Genomic DNA, 15,375 nt, shown 5'->3' with positions numbered 1-15,375 from the left:
CGCGACGCGACGTTCGCGCCGACGCGCGCGCGGTCGAACGCGATGGCGATGATTTCGTCGCGTCGATCGACGCCGACGCCGGCGCCGAACGCGCGCGCGGTGGCGCCCGTCGAGGGGGTCGAACGCGACGCGTCGCCGGAAGAGTATATTCGTTCAACGCGCGCGACGGTGGACGACGCGACGGGCGCGGACGTCGGCGCGGACGGCCGAGGGGTCGGAAGGGGGGTGGACGACGCGGACGAGACGTACACGCGGGCGGAGGTGCGCGCGCACGACGGCGGCGACGATTGTTGGATGATCGTGCGCGGAGAGGTGTACGACGTCACGGCGTGGGTGGAGAAACACCCGGGTGGACGGACGGTGTTGGAACAGTACGCGGGGCGGGACGCGACGGATGCGTTCACGGCGTATCACGGTGGTGAACGCAAGGTGCTCGCGCGGTTGCGAACGATGCGCGTGGGAACGGTCGCGGAGGGCGAGACGCCGACGCCGACGCACTTGAAGGGGTTCAGGGAGATGCGAGAGATGATGGAGGGGGATCACAAGATGTTGAGGAGTTCGTTTTCGGATTACGCCTTCGTCTTGGTGCGCTTGGTCATCTTTTTCGGCGGCGCGCTGGCGTGCGTCTTGGCGCCGGGCGCCGGGTTCAAGACGCACATGCTCGGCGCGGTCTCCCTCGGGTTGTTCTGGCAACAATCGATGTTTATCGGTCACGACGCTGGACACAGTTCGATCACGTTCAACCGCAGCTCGGACGCGATGATCGGTTGGACGGTCGGTAACTTGTTTAACGGCGTCGGCATCGCGTGGTGGATGGCGACGCATAACGTCCATCACTGCGCGTGCAATTCGCTCGAATGCGATCCGGACATCCAGCACATGCCTGTTTTAGCGGTGAGCGAGAAGTACTTCAAGTCGGTGTACTCATTGTATCACAGACGTCGCATGACGTACGATCGCGTCGCCAGGTTGCTCGTGAGGTATCAACATCTCACGTTTTATCCGATTATGGCTGTCGCGAGGATCAATCTCTACCTGCAGACGTTGATCTTCTTGTTCAAGGCGAAGCGCGTGCGTAACCGGGGGATGGAATTCTTGACCTTGGGCATGTTCGCCGCGTGGCTCTCCGCGCTCATCGCGCAATTGCCGAGCGGACATCGGGTACCATTCTTCTTTCTCTCGCACGCCGTCGCGGGGATCATCCACGTCCAGATCTGCCTCTCGCACTTCTCCCGAGACGTCTTCGAGGGACGACCCGAGAACGACGAGTGGGTGAAGATGCAGCTTTCCGGAACGATGGACATCGAGTGCCCGCGCTGGCTCGATTGGTTCCACGGCGGTTTGCAGTTTCAGGTTGAGCACCACTTGTGCCCGCGCGTGCCAAGACACAAGCTTCGCGAGTTCCGCGAGACCGTCGTCAAACCCTTCGCGGAAAAGAATGGATTACAGTTACATTCCGTCGGGTTTTGGGCCGCCAATCTCGAGGTGTTTCGAACGCTCAAGCTCGCCGCGAAGCAATCCAGATGGGCGCCGCACTTCTCGGCGGCGACGCACCTCTGAGTCTGGTCCCCGAACCACCACAGGCGTCTTCACTTCGCCGCAATTTTCCCTTCCACGCACGCGACATACGTCAACTATGACATACCGGTACTTTATTCTTATCATTAATAGTAGTCACATCTCTAGGCGTTTAGATCTTGTCTTGTGTACGTTATGTTTACCGTTCTCCGCAAGCCGCTCTCCTCGCGCGATCGTCACATCGCGTCCCCCCCCGTTCTGATGCCCCCGACGCCGTCGAGCGCGCGTCGATGCGAGACCTTCGCCCTTCCTCCCCTGCGATGCGAGCTCGCCCTCGTGCGAGACGTCCTCACCGCCCTCGTGCACACCATCGCGTGGACCAGGGCGCTCGGGTGCGCGAGCGCGCGGGACGAGCGGTGCGAACGCATCGACGTCCGGTACGTCACGTGCGGAGAATCCGCGGTGGAGACGAAGATCCGAGAGCGGTGCGACGCCGTGATACAGTGGGCGCTGCGGAACCGAGGCGGGGAGGCGGATGTGAGCGTGAGTTTCTACGAGAGCGAACGAAGCGACGGAGCGAGCGGGACGAGTCGAAGCGGCGTCAAGGGAGCGCTGACCGCGGCGATCGGTGGAGTCATGGGAGAGAGTAAGCGAACGGCGGTGTGTTGGGAACGATGGCGGATCGGGTTGGAGATTTTCTTGGGGGAGGAGTTGGACGAGGACGAGCGCGCGCGGGCGAGAGACGCGTTGCGGGACCAAGTCGTCGGGACGCAGAGACACATCTTGAGCTTGGTGAACGAGATGAAGGCGCACGTACCGCCGGTAACGACGAGTGATGTGGTGAGCTTTCCGTTCGAGATCACGACCCCGATCGCTCGGGAAGATTCACCGGGGAGTTTCGGGAGAGACATGTTGCGCAGAATCGCGAGCCTCTCCTCGACGCCGCCGTCGATGATTTGATTCTCGATCGCTTTGGAGTCGTTATAACCTGTACACATCACGCCGCGCTAAAACTACGAATATCATCGTCCTCATCCCCCCCGCGAGCGCTCGGCGCGACGCATCCGCCATCTCGAGTACTCGTCCCGCGTCCGCGCCTCGTCCTCCGCCGACAACTCCCCTCGCGTCGCCCGCTCCATCCTCTCGAACAACTCCCTCTCGTCCACCTCATCGTCCTCAATCGCGTACTGTATCGGACTCCACGACGGAAACGCGAACCTCTCGCCTCGTTCACCCATCGTCGTCGCCGTCTCCGCGCTCGCCGCCGCCGCCGCCGCCGCGCCCAGCGCCGCCCCCGTCGCCGCCCGCCCCCGTCCCCCGTGCGCCCACGCCCCCGCGCCACCGACGAGGCCTCCCGCGAGCGTGCGCTCACGCCATCCGCGCCCACCATCCCCCGCGCGCGCCAGCGTCTCCACCGCACCCGCGTACGCGCACCCGAAGAGTCCAAAGTTGACACACATGCCCATGGCGTACTCCGGGACGTGTCGCGCGCTCCGTCCGCGCATCGCCGCCACGACGACGCCCGCGATCGCCCCCGCCGTCGCCGCGCTCGACGTCGTCGCGAGCATCCGTCGCGCGGCGTCGCGGTCGAGCATGTCCGGGGTGTGCCGCCCCGGTTGACATTCGTGCCATTTTTAAAAAGTGCAAAAAATCAATCGACATTCGAACATCCCTCGACGCCTCTCGCACACGCGCGCGCGCGCGAAGCGACCGCGCGCGATGCGGACGATGCCATCGGTCGTCGCCGCGTCGCCGATCCCGAGCGCGCGGGCGACGCGCGGGCGAGCGACGCGGCGCGTGACGACGACGGGACGCGCGCGAATATTCCAACCGCTCGGGACCGCCGCGCGCGCGCGCCCGGTGGCGCCGCGCGCTCTTCGCGGGCGAGGCGACGGCGGAGCGCTCTGCGCGATCGCGCCCGCGTCGACGGAAGATGGGACGACGGCGGCGGTGAAGAAGCGGCGGGTGGCGATCTTCGTCGAGCCGAGCCCGTTCTCGCACGTGAGCGGGATGAAGAATCGATTTCTGCGCCTGATTGAGAACCTGCGGGAGATGGGGGACGACGTGGTGGTGATCACGCCCGATCGTAATCCGCCGGCGGAGTATCACGGGGCGAAGGTTATCGGATTGAGAGGTTTCGTGTTGCCGTTTTACGGCACGGATACGCTGCTGTGCTCCTTCGGCGTGAGCGGAGAGGTGTGGAGGGAGTTCAGGGAGAGACCGCCGGATTTGGTGCACTGCGCGGTGCCGGGAGGGCTCGTGTTCGGGGCGATGACGTACTGTAAGCTCTTGGACCTGCCACTGGTGCAGTCGTATCACACGCACATTCCGCACTACATTCCGAGGTACACGTGGGCGGGACTCGTGAAGCCGATGTGGGACCTGATTCGGTTCTGGAACGGCTACGCGGCGACGACGCTGGTGACATCGAGCATTTTGGAAAACGAGCTTCGCGGAGAGGGATGCACGAACCTGCAAGTTTGGGATAAGGGCGTGGACACGGTGTCGTTCAACCCAAAGTTTCGGAGCGAGGAGATGCGCAAGAGACTCAGCGGCGGGCGCGACGGCCCGATTATCGGGTGCGTTGGTCGGCTCGGCGCGGAGAAACGTTTGGGAGATCTGAAGGATATCTTGGCCAAGTTACCTCCGAACGTGAACTTGGCCATCATCGGAGACGGTCCCGAGCGACAAAAGCTCGAGAAGCACTTTGAAGGGACGAACACCGTGTTCACGGGTATGATCACGGGTGACGATTTGTCCGCCGCTTACGCGTCTTTGGACGTCTTCGTCATGCCAAGCCCGAGTGAAACGCTCGGTTTCGTCGTCATGGAGTCCATGGCCTCGTCCGTGCCGGTGGTCGCAGTCGCCGCTGGCGGTCTTCTCGACATCCTCACAAAGCCGGGCGACGTCGGCTTGCTCTACCCGGAGTATGATTACGACGCCGCAGCAAAGCACGTGACGATGCTCCTCGAGGACGACGTCGAACGTAAGAGAATGGGGGAAGCCAGCCGTAAGGACGTAGAGAAGTGGGGTTGGATGTCGTCCAACAGAAATTTGCGCGACAACCAATACACCAAGGGCCTGGCGAGATTCTTCAGGTTACAACGACTCAGAAACGTCGCCAAAGCGATCGGCGTGCGACGACGTACGGCGGCTGCGATCGATTTCCTGATTTCTGGTCAGTACATTTTGCAGATCGTCGTCTTTACGGCCGCCGTCGGCGCCTTGATCTACGCTAGACAAACCGGACCGGCGGTTGCGGCGTCCAAGGTGAAGGCTGCTTTCGTCGCCTCCAACTGGCTCACCGTCTCGGAGGCCGCGATCAAAGAAGCTGGCCCCGTCCTCGCCCCGGCGTTCCTCACCGCGATCACCACGCTAGCGGCGATCATTCCGTTCGTTCCCACCCAACCTCTGTTCGTCATGGCTGGCTTGTTCTTTGGTCCCGCGTACGGCGCCGCCATCGGACTGTTCGCCGCGGTGTGCGCGGCGGGCATTTCGTCCGCGACAAGCCGCTCTCGTGGGTACGGAAAAATCAGCGATGCGATCGCCTCGTCGGGAGTCGGTGCCCCGGCGCGTCGCTCGATCCGAGCGCAGCTGCGCAAGGTGAACCGAGCCGTAAGCGGCGACGGCGACGCCGTGATCCAAGCCGCCAAGGTGGCCGTCATGCGTCTCCTCCCGCACGCTCCCTTCACGGTCACCAACTACCTCTTGGGTCTCACTCAAGTGCCCGTTCGTGCCATCATCGCCGGCACCGCCCTCGGCATGGCCCCGTGGGTCGCTTTCTACGCCATCGTCGGCGCCAACAGCCGGGCTCTCGTGCGCTCTGGCGGCCCCTCTCTCGCCGACGTCGCCCACAAGATTTACACCACCGGCACCGCCCGCATCCCCGATCTTCTCACCACCACCGAGTTCGCCCTGGTCGTTCTCTGCACCGTGTTGCTTTTACTCAGGCCCGCCGCGCCGGCGGAGCCACTCCTCGACTCGCGGTAATATTGCAAAGCCTACGCAGGCGCGTCCCGACACCCGCCGCACTCCCTGGCGCCCATCATGCGCGCCGATCCCGCGCACCTCCCCTCCACCTCCGGCCGCGCACGCGCGTGTGCCAATCGCGCGCGATCGCGAATCACTCGAGCGCGCACGATCGCCCGCGCCTCTGGCGACGACGTCGACGACGCCGCGCGCGCGCGCTTCGCCTCGGTCAACTTCCACGGCGTCTCTCCCGAGGACAAAGCCTCCGCGGCGCTGTGCGATCTGTTGACCATGTCCGCCGTCCGAGTGGTGATCGACCAAATGTCGGGCTCGCGACATCGAAGCCCGATGGCGCCGAAACTGATTGATTATTTACAACAAAAGCCCCTCCGCGCCGGCGCGAGCGCGTGGCTCGCCGAGTTGATGGCGCACGAGGATTTGGACCACCGCGCGGTGGCGCTGCGAATCATAGAGACGCGGAAGGTTTTAGCGGCCACGCGCGAGGGATTCGATTACGATTGGATGCGAGAGGAGACCCTGGAGGGGTTGGCGCGCGAGAATCTCGAGCTCAGTCGCGCGCTCGCCGGGTCGAGCTTCGGCGACGCGCCCGAGACGTGATCGGTGCGTCGCGCGCGATCCCATCGGAGACGACGTCGATGTGCGCACCATCGGCATCGTGCGTTTCCAGCGCGCGCGCCGATCGACGCGCTCGAATCGACGCTCGAGTCGCCTCCGCGCGTCGCGAATGCGACGCGTGCAATGAAAAACGGTCGCCACACATTTCGTCGCGCCGCGCGTCATGTCCGACGTCGAGCGCCCGCGCGAGACGCCCGCGCGACCGAGCGCGCGCGCGTCGACGTCCGCGACGTCCGTGCACGACGCCGCGCGCGCCGTGGTGGTCGCGCGAGCGCTCGGTCGCGCGAGCGTGAGCGCGCTCGCGAGAGAACTCTCGCTGGCGATGCCGTTCGCTGGGCGACTCGGTGGGTACGTCGCGCGCGTGGTGTGGTTGCGAAAGGCGCGACGGAGGCGTGGACCGCTCGTCGCGGCGAGCGTGGGGGGGGTGGCGATGATTCGAGCGGTCGCGGGACGGACGGAGGGCGGGACGCGGAAGACGCGCGCGGGAAAGACGCTGGAGACGTTGCTGCGATGCGCGATGCGGGTCGTCGAGGCGCTGGCGTCGAGTAAACCGTTACCGAAGATCACGGGACGGGTGGGGTTGATCGTCGCCGCGGCGGCGCCGCATAAGTTTTTCGTGCGGCGATTCGCGAAGTGCGCCGCGCGCGTGTGTAAAATTCCGGCGGTGCGGGTGAAATTACAACGGCACGCGAAGCGGTTGGGGAAGTTGCTGGCGAAGAATAAGGTGAAAAATGAGGTGAGTTCGTATAGGTTGGCGGTGAACGAGGCGTGGGAGGTGTTGGAGGAGACGCTGCCGAGGGATCAGTTGTTCGCGATGCGACACGCCGAGGGACAGTTGAGCACCATCGCGCGGTTCACCGGGGCGAAGAATAAACGTCGAAGACGACGAGGGCGGGGCACGACGACGCGCGCGAGCGACGACGAGGGCGAGAGCGACGAGGACAGCGACGATGAGAGCGTGAACTTGTACGCGGAGAGCCACAGACGCGCGGTGTTCATGCGACCGATGGGATGGGTCAAAGGCGGCGTGAGTCGCTTACAGAGACTGCCAGCGGTCGTGTACGACAGCGTCGTGGCGACCGATACGGGGTATGGGAACGCGCTTTTGATGCCACGAGAGTACGAAATTCACGCGTTGAAGAACAAACTGTCGCCGATGGCGAGGATGAAGTTCACCGACACCCAGCTATCATCATTCTTGCTTCAATCGAAAAACGCCTCCGCAGCAGCGCTCGCGGTGGAGCGATCGATGCAGTGGCGCAGACGGTACGAATTTCTGAACGATGCCAAACTGAAGGAGTTTCAAAACATCGTCTTTATTCACGGTCCGAAGCAAAGCTGGAGCGGGGGATATCAGCTCGTCCTGAGACTACGAGCAGCCATGGACGTAGTGGGCATGGAGGGCCTTGATGGCGTCGTCTCCGCGGTTATGACGCACGCCGAGCACGAGTGGACGCGCCTCAAGCAGTCGAACGGTGTCATTCGTGGACGTTTAGTCGCGCTCGTCGATTGTTCGGGGATCGATTTGACATCTTTTCCGATTTCACTCGTGGCAACGACGCTCGTGACGCTTGACGCGAATTACCCAGAGCTTGCCGCCGAGGTACACTGCATAAACGTCTGGTGGCTCATGCGACGTTCGTTGCAAGTATTACTCGAAGTCGTCAGTCCGAGCACGAAAGGGCGCGTTTTGGTGTACCAAGCAGATGACGATGGATTTGAGAAGTTGCACGAGAGGTTCTCCCCGCACATCCTGCCCAGGTGCATCGTCGGCGGGAAGTGCCACTGTCACAAGTGCAAGAACGAGGCGTTTGTCACGAAACCACCTCGAAGAGCCCTAGCGGGATCTTGGAGAAGTCTCACGTGGCAGCAAATGTCGGGGTCGCAGCGGCGGCAGTACTTGAGACACTTGGTCGTGTACTTCGTTGCACTCGTCATCTTCTATCCAATGTTCTATTTCAGAATGACAATCCACCCGATCATGGCGACCACGTTCGCGATGATACACCGTTCGGGCTTCCGTGAGCGAGCGTTGGTGGCCACAGTCTTCGCGTCGTGCGTCATGGGTTTCTTCACGTGGAAGTTTATCACAAATGCGGGTTTGATGGAGGTTTACTTGCCATTCATCTCGCGACGGACACTAGCTTTTCTTCCGTGGACTTTTCGAATGAACGAAGTGTAACGAGAAGTGTAAAACTGTTGCATTATTTCACCATTTACATGTATCATCTACGATCATATGCGAGTAACGTCATTTTATTGCTGCCAGTTTCCGCCACCACCGCCATTTCCGTAACCGCTGTAACCGCCACCGCCACCGCCGTAACCGCCGCCGCCGTAGCTGCCACCGCCGTAACCACCGCCGCCGTAACCGCCATTTCCTTGCGCAGAAAATTGGTTGTAGCCGCCGTTGCCGTTGCCGCCGCCGTTGCCCATGTAGCTCTTGTTTGGACAGTCACGTGCCCAGTGCCCAGTGCCACCGCAGGCTCGGCACGTGGAGTTTGACTTGTCAATGCCGCCGCCGCCGCCGCCGCCGCCTTGGTTGTAACCACCGTTGCCAGCCCCGCCACCAGCGCTTGGACAGTTCATCGCGAAGTGTCCGGTTTGACCACACTTATAACAGTTACCAGCGCGCTCACCCCCGGCTTGATTCCAACTCGGCATCTTGTTCTCTTGAGCCTCGGTGTAGGATGTTGACGGACGCTTCTTCGTCGGCGCTTCGTATAACTCGGGGTCTTCACCCAATTCGAGCTTGGCAATCTTTTCAAGCAGCTTCTTATTAGCCGCAGCGAAGTTGATCGGCGAAATTTCGGCCAAGGTACATTTAATGCGCGGCATGTCACCATACGTGTCAACGGCAACCTTCAAACGCAGCTGGTACATGTTGAAGTGGCGACCCACGAGAAACTTTTCAAACTCATCCGGCTGCTCGTCGAACATGCGTCTCATTTCACCAGCCGTCATTCCCGACATGACCTTTTCTCCCTCGGAGCCGAAGACGGTTACCCACTGCTCAGCGCTGTGATCCGCGATGACGCAGGAGAACATGTAGCGCCAATCCGCGGCTTCGATATGTTCGCCGCTGTGACGCTCACACGACCATACACCCGTGTCATCCACCGTTCGTAACTTCTTCATGCACTGTCGCTCGCCGTTCATGAGGGGACAAGACGCGTAAAACGGACCCTCTTGGCCTGGTTTGATGTGCTTGATCATGGCGCAGGTGTTGACATACGCGACGGCGCCTTCGCCTTGTGCCATTAATTCGTCGCCGAGCTGCACAATTCGTCCGATGGAGAGTACATTACCGCCCGATCGACCACTGCCTTCTCCGCCGCCGGTGCCGCTTAAGCTGGTAAACTGCGCGTCGGCACCACCTTGATCGAACCAGATGCGCATTTCCGTCGCTTCTTCGCGATCAGGGTTGATTTCAACAGACGTGCTGCCGACAGTACCCATATTCTTGCCTTGAAACTCACCCACGCGCGCATTCTTCACGGCGATCACTGGCTTCTCACCACTTGCAATCAAACTTTCAATCTGACCGCCTAGTTCGACCGAGTGCGGATCCCAGAGCGTGAACTCGATAGCTGCGTCTGAGTTGTCACGAATCATCACCGAACGCTTTGTCGTTTCGCCGCCGTCACGTTTCATAATCGTGGCCAATTCTCCGACGTGGTAAGCGATACCAATGACGTCAGCCATCTCGCCCGGCATCGCCGTGGCGAGGTCGGCCACCTTCTTGAACTTGTACCTGACCTTTTCGATCGATCGCTCCGCGTCCGGGCACTCCACGAAGACAGTATTCTGATCAAACTTCATCTCGTACTGATGAATCGCGTACTTCGGGTTTCGCGATGCCGAGATCGAAGCCTTTGAAATCTCGTAAACTCGACCGTGGTGCAATTCGTTCGAGAAGCGAACCGCGGCGTCACCGAAGCCGACGCACTTCATCTCCGTGCCCTCAGCATCGAGGATTTCAAAACCGAGCACCTTGCCGTCACCCTTTGTATTGCTGTAAGACCGCAACTCCAGTCGCCCGGTGATTCGTGCGCGCACGGTCCATCGATTCTGGTACGGATTGAGCTCGTTGAGCGTTCGAATCTGCGAGGGCGCCTCGTTTCGCGCCACCGCGCCGCTCTGCCGATACTGCCCCGTCGCGGCCGGAGCGCCACCGCCGTATCCGCCGCCGCCCGTGCGCTGTTGCGGCGCAGCCAACCCGGAGCCGTTTGTTCCTCCCGAATATCCTTGCACCATCGGTGCTGGCGCACTACCGTACGCGTTTCGCTGCGCCGGCGCGCCGTGACTCGAGCCGTTTTGGGCTTCCTGTGGCTGCCACACCCGCGGTTGACCGATCACTTTATCGTACTTCTCCACCACTTCCGCCTCGATGACGACCATGATCCTGCGCGCGTACGAACCGTGCCATATTCGTCAGTCCTCCGAGCCGTTCTTAGACGCAGTGCGACCGTCGCATCGACGCGTCACGTCGATGCATCGGTCGTCAAATCTCACGCATCGCGAATCAAAAATCAATCGCACACGCACGTCTTATCATTCACCACCTGCACCGTGTACTCATCCAAGCGTAAAATCGTAAACTTTGAAATTTCCTCTCGCGCGCACATGTCGTTCAACTCCCCCGCGACGAGCGCTTGTCCCGCGAACGAGCCATCGGAGACCAACAAACGGAATCGTCGCGGTTCGCCCTCGCGCGTCTTAATCGGCTTCTTATCGAACACCTGAACGAGCGGTTTCACCTCACGGCTCGTCACCGCGCCCGCGAGGACGTTATTGATCGCATCCGGGGTCAGGAGCGGCGGCATCGCCGGTCGCTCGCGCGCGCGCGTGTGACGTCGCACCGCGCGCGCGCTCGGGATTTTCGAAATCGCGCCAGTCTCGGACCGATCGACCGCGTCGAGGGTGCCGGGTTCTCGCTCGCGCGGGGCGTCGTTCACGAGTCATGACTCACGAAAGAGTCCCCTCGAGACCCCATCACGCGTCGCCCGGCGTCGCCCGGCGCCCGGCGCGCCCGGCGACGGGCGCGCGCGCGTCCGCGGGCGCGCCGAGGTCCTCTCGTCGCGTTCACGGCGTCGCGCGGGGCGGCGGGGCGGCGGCGCGACGGGCGCACGCGCGCGGGGCGCGATGTGTTCATCACCGATGGACATTCGTGAAACCCACGCGATGGGCGACGTCGGCGGATGCCGACGCGCGGCCTCGGTGGACGCTCGCGCGCGCTCGAACGCGCGTGGACGCGCGCGGGACGTCGGGCGCGCGTCTCGGGTCTCGCGCGAGCGCGAGAGCGAGCGAGCGAGCGCGACAGCGGCGGACGGAGGACGATGACGCGGGCGTCGGAGGACGGCGACCGCCTCGTCCCGTGGACGCGCGATCGCTACGGTGGCGTCGTCGTCGACGTCGATCACGCGGCGTTCGTCGAGGCCGCGTCGACGACGGAGACGTTCGACGCGGCGCTGGGACGGTGGACGACGCGGTGGCGGGCGGAGGGCGCGCGCGGGGTGTGGTTGCGCGTCGGGTTGGAAAAGAGCGAGCTCGTGAGCGTCGCTCGCGATCGAGGATTTGAGTTTCATCACGCGGAGAAGACGTACGTGATGATGACGGCGTGGTTACCGGAGGACGAGGCGTCGACGATACCGGCGAACGCGTCGCATCAAGTCGGCGTCGGCGCTTTCGTGTGGGACGAGGAACGGAAACGAGTGCTCTTGGTGCAGGAGAAAAGAGGGCCGGCGAGCGGGAGAGACTTGTGGAAGATGCCCACGGGACTCGTGGATGCGGGTGAGGACGTCCCGGATGCGGCGGAGAGAGAGGTTTTGGAGGAGACGGGGATCGAGACGACGTTCGAGGCGGTGGTGGGCGTTCGACACGGGCACTTTGGGTTGTTTGGGAAATCGGATTTATTCTTCTGCGTCGTCCTAAGGGTGAAGCCGGAGAGCACGCGAGAGATCGTGACGCAGGAGAGTGAGATCGAAGCGGCGAAGTGGGCGTCCTTGGATGACTTTTTGGATAACCCGCACGTGGACCGCGGTTCGCACGCGCACGAGCTCCACGAACGCTGCGCGCGGTGGGCCTCGGGCGAGCGCACCGCCGGAATCGTCGCCAAGCGTCTACCCGTAGGTTTTGGTCGGCCCGGTGAGGTGTACACCTACGTCACTGATGATGCCTGAGTGTAATGTAAACGGACGCGCGTCGCGTCGGCTCTCTCCGCGCGCCCGCAAACCCATCCGACGCGCCCGTCGCCCGCACAAAACGCCTCACAGCGTCAACCCACGCGCTCGACGCCCGTCGCACGATCGAGAATGCTTCGTCTCCCGTCTCCGATCCCCCCCGCGCGCGCGACGACGCGGCACGCGACGCCAGAGTCGTCTGCACCACCCGCGGGTTCACGGTTTTCAACCGCAAAGAATTCTCCTCTTCGACGCTCCGTGCGCGTCGACGCGAAGAAGAGCAAGAAAGACGTCCAGATGTCCGAAGCCGCGTGGTTCTTGGATCAGTTCAAGTACCAACAGCGATACAAGGCGCAGACGAACGTGTTCACGATGCCGACGAAGGAGCTCCCGGGCGGGGACAAGCTCACGGCTGAGGGCGCGTTCGTCGGCGGATTGTTCGGCGTGTTGGCGATTTGGGGGGTGTCGCTGATTTTCAAGCTCCTGAGCGTGACGTGGGCGCTGGTGTTGGCGTCGCTGAAGTACGGCGCGATCGCGGGGGTGCTGGTGTTCCTCGGCGTGTTGGTGAGCTAGAACGCGCGAGGCGCGAACGTTAGACGCGTTTGTAACGCGTGATTTTAGCTAGTTAGCGATATCTCGGCGCGGGTTCGATCGACCGCTTCTTCGAGGGATAATCTGAGAGCGTCCACCTCGGCGATGTTTCGCGATTTCGCGTTGGCGAGCGCGGTAGTGAGCGCGCGGTACATCGCGAGCTCGGAGCTGAGCGCCAGGACGGAGCGTTCGAGCGCAGAGAGCTTGAACTTGGCTCGGTTGAGTGAAGACGCGGTGTTGAGCGCGTCATCGGCGTTTTCAGTGACGATACGTCGCACCCGGTCGACCTCGCGGTCGATGTCTCTACATCGAAGATTTCGCCCGTCGAGCTCGCGCTCGGCGACCTCGATGCGCGCGCCGAGCGCGGAGAGCTTATCGTTCACGTCGTCGACGTCGATCGCATCACCTTCCGCACCCTTGGGACCATGAATTAGACGCCATCGTGCGTGTTCGTTCGGGTCCTCTAATCTCGCGCTGAGATGTTCCGCGGAGATTTGCATCTCATACAGCGTCGCTCGCTTGAATGAGATTTCCTCTCTTCGCCCAGGAATGGTTGCGACGCGACGGCGCGCCACGGCAACGGAGCGATCGACGTCGTGCACGTTTCGCCGAAGTAACTCACACTCATGCACGCGCAATGCGAGTTCTTCTTCGCACTGGCGAGTGACGTCCTCAGACGTGGCAACGCGATCGCACAGCTGACAGAGCTCTGCGTTCCGATCGAGAAGCTCCATGGCAACGATTTGACGCGACTTCACCAGAGCCCTGGACTGCTCGATGATCAGCTCCAAATCGACCTTTCCCCCTCGTAACTCGTCCTGTAACTTTCTTATCTCCGTCTCGCTCACCTCGCACTCGGCCCTGGCGCGAGATATGACGTGTGTCACGGCATCGCACTGACCTTGGTAAAGATCGCGCTCGCGCTTTTTCGCATCAGTCTCCGCTCGCGCGCGAGATAGATCCTCACCTCTCGCGCGTGTTTCCCTTTCAAGATCGCTACGTTTCACCTCTAGCACTGCAGTTCTTTCGCGCGTGGCGCGCGCGACAGCGTTTGACTTCTTCACGACGCTCGCGAAGGCGTCTCGTTGTGTTCTCATCAGTTCTTGTAATTGCTCAAAGCGACATTGCCGCTCTCGCGCGTCTTCGATGCTCGACTGCGCGTCCCCGATCTCGTTCTCTCTCACCCGTAAGAGCGACTCGAGACGTGAGATATTTTGTCTGACTCCTTGATGACGCTTATTTGCGCGCGCGACGCGATCGGCGACGTGTTTACGCACGCCATCTCTCGCCGCCGCCTCCCGCCGGAGACACTCGATCTCATCCTCCAGATCCGCGACTTCGCCGCGAAGGGTGACGCTCACTGTGTGCGAGAGCGCGTCCGTCCTCGTAATCTCTGTCTTGCACTCTTCGCGTTTCTCATGTACTTCCACCTTGAGCGCGTTCTGTTCGCGGACGACGCGCTCGGTGTCGTTAGTCGCCGTCGCGAGCTCGCGCTCGAGCGACAACTTTGACTCGCGGACGTCCTCGATGGTTTGACGCGCGCACGCCTCGAGCGCGTTCGTCTCTCTCAATCGATGGACCACTTGTGCGTTCGATCGAGATTCGCGAAGTAAGATCTGATTTGCTCTCGTGAGCGACTTCTCGAGCGCCCGTCGATCGATCTCGAGTCGAACGCCCTCGGCGGCGATGGCGTCTCGCGCGAGCGACTCGCGCTCGGCGAGCGATTCCAGATCGCTCAAACCTCTGCTCGATGCCGCCACACGTTCGTCCAGGACGGCGTTTCGCGCCAAAACCTCATTGATCTCGCACTCAAGAACTCTCGCCGACTCTTCCGCGTCCTTCTCCGCGCGACGCGTCGTCTCGAACCGCGTCTCAATCGTGCTCGCGGCGTCTTCTGCTCGCAGCAGCGCGTCGCTCAGCGCGTCCTTTTCCCCTCGAGCGCGTTCGCGCTCGCTTCGACGCTCGAGATTGAGATCGCGCTCACGCATTATCGACTCTCTCGCTGTCTCGCACGCGCGCTCGATCTCACCCACTCGCCTCGTGCGCTCGTCTCTCGTCGCCGAGAGCGCCTCGGCTCTGCGCCCGCCATCCTCGATCTCCTCCGCCAACATCTCGCACTCATCCCGCATCGATACCTCCACGGGCGCGAGTCGCTCCGCCTCCATCACCTCTGCGCGCTTCAACGCCTCTCTCACCGCGTCTCGTTCGCGCGTCAGCGCCCGAACCGCGTCCGAAGCCCGCGCCGCGTCCGCCCCCGCCTCGGCGCGCTCCGCCTCGGCTCTCCGCGTCGCGACGCGCACATCCTCCACGCTCGCCCCTCGATCCAGCGCCCGAACCCGCGACGCGAGCGCCTTCGCGCGACGCTCCAACCGCCCCGCTCGCCGCGCCGACGCCGCCGTCGCGTCCCGCGCCCGCGCCCGCGCCGACGCCACCGCGTCCATCGCGACGCTTCGTCTTCGCGACGTTTCGTCTTCTTCCC

General features: G+C 62.6%; 10 protein-coding genes across 10 annotated transcripts; 7 read left to right on the top strand and 3 right to left on the bottom strand.

Moving 5' to 3' along the window:
- Nucleotides 1–42: 42 nt before the first annotated feature.
- OT_ostta15g01140 (Cytochrome b5-like heme/steroid binding domain) lies at nt 43–1,560 on the top strand (the record flags this gene model as incomplete). The annotated part of the gene is made up of 1 exon (XM_022982384.1): nt 43–1,560. One exon carries the CDS (start codon nt 43–45, stop codon nt 1,558–1,560), a length of 1,518 nt encoding a protein of 505 aa, XP_022841141.1.
- Nucleotides 1,561–1,779: 219 nt separating this feature from the next.
- Nucleotides 1,780–2,478, top strand: OT_ostta15g01130 (Autophagy-related protein 1010; the record flags this gene model as incomplete). Its single annotated transcript, XM_022982383.1, has 1 exon — nt 1,780–2,478. One exon carries the CDS (start codon nt 1,780–1,782, stop codon nt 2,476–2,478), a length of 699 nt encoding a protein of 232 aa, XP_022841140.1.
- A 71-nt stretch (nt 2,479–2,549) lies between these two features.
- Nucleotides 2,550–2,984, bottom strand: OT_ostta15g01120 (unnamed product; the record flags this gene model as incomplete). Its single annotated transcript, XM_022982382.1, has 1 exon — nt 2,550–2,984. The coding sequence occupies one exon, from the start codon at nt 2,982–2,984 to the stop codon at nt 2,550–2,552; it is 435 nt and encodes a 144-aa protein (XP_022841139.1).
- A 253-nt stretch (nt 2,985–3,237) lies between these two features.
- On the top strand, nt 3,238–5,508 carry OT_ostta15g01110 (Glycosyl transferase, family 1; the record flags this gene model as incomplete). The annotated part of the gene is made up of 1 exon (XM_022982381.1): nt 3,238–5,508. The coding sequence occupies one exon, from the start codon at nt 3,238–3,240 to the stop codon at nt 5,506–5,508; it is 2,271 nt and encodes a 756-aa protein (XP_022841138.1).
- A 57-nt stretch (nt 5,509–5,565) lies between these two features.
- OT_ostta15g01105 (Chaperonin-like RbcX) lies at nt 5,566–6,105 on the top strand (the record flags this gene model as incomplete). Its single annotated transcript, XM_022982380.1, has 1 exon — nt 5,566–6,105. The coding sequence occupies one exon, from the start codon at nt 5,566–5,568 to the stop codon at nt 6,103–6,105; it is 540 nt and encodes a 179-aa protein (XP_022841137.1).
- A 181-nt stretch (nt 6,106–6,286) lies between these two features.
- On the top strand, nt 6,287–8,305 carry OT_ostta15g01100 (CRAL-TRIO domain; the record flags this gene model as incomplete). Its single annotated transcript, XM_003083206.2, has 1 exon — nt 6,287–8,305. The coding sequence occupies one exon, from the start codon at nt 6,287–6,289 to the stop codon at nt 8,303–8,305; it is 2,019 nt and encodes a 672-aa protein (XP_003083254.2).
- Nucleotides 8,306–8,379: 74 nt separating this feature from the next.
- OT_ostta15g01090 (Replication factor-A protein 1, N-terminal) lies at nt 8,380–10,949 on the bottom strand (the record flags this gene model as incomplete). Its single annotated transcript, XM_022982379.1, has 2 exons — nt 8,380–10,528; nt 10,672–10,949. 2 exons carry the CDS (start codon nt 10,947–10,949, stop codon nt 8,380–8,382), a joined length of 2,427 nt encoding a protein of 808 aa, XP_022841136.1.
- Nucleotides 10,950–11,462: 513 nt separating this feature from the next.
- On the top strand, nt 11,463–12,305 carry OT_ostta15g01080 (NUDIX hydrolase, conserved site; the record flags this gene model as incomplete). Its single annotated transcript, XM_003083203.2, has 1 exon — nt 11,463–12,305. One exon carries the CDS (start codon nt 11,463–11,465, stop codon nt 12,303–12,305), a length of 843 nt encoding a protein of 280 aa, XP_003083251.2.
- Nucleotides 12,306–12,437: 132 nt separating this feature from the next.
- OT_ostta15g01075 (unnamed product) lies at nt 12,438–12,878 on the top strand (the record flags this gene model as incomplete). Its single annotated transcript, XM_022982378.1, has 1 exon — nt 12,438–12,878. One exon carries the CDS (start codon nt 12,438–12,440, stop codon nt 12,876–12,878), a length of 441 nt encoding a protein of 146 aa, XP_022841135.1.
- A 44-nt stretch (nt 12,879–12,922) lies between these two features.
- Nucleotides 12,923–15,337, bottom strand: OT_ostta15g01070 (unnamed product; the record flags this gene model as incomplete). The annotated part of the gene is made up of 1 exon (XM_022982377.1): nt 12,923–15,337. The coding sequence occupies one exon, from the start codon at nt 15,335–15,337 to the stop codon at nt 12,923–12,925; it is 2,415 nt and encodes an 804-aa protein (XP_022841134.1).
- Between the last annotated feature and the right edge of the window lie 38 nt (nt 15,338–15,375).

Source organism: Ostreococcus tauri (genome assembly GCF_000214015.3).
Source record: "Ostreococcus tauri WGS project CAID00000000 data, contig chromosome 15, whole genome shotgun sequence".
Lineage (NCBI taxonomy): Eukaryota > Viridiplantae > Chlorophyta > Mamiellophyceae > Mamiellales > Bathycoccaceae > Ostreococcus > Ostreococcus tauri.
The sequence above is the reverse complement of the archived record's forward strand: the minus strand, read 5'-3'. Positions and strand labels throughout refer to the sequence as shown.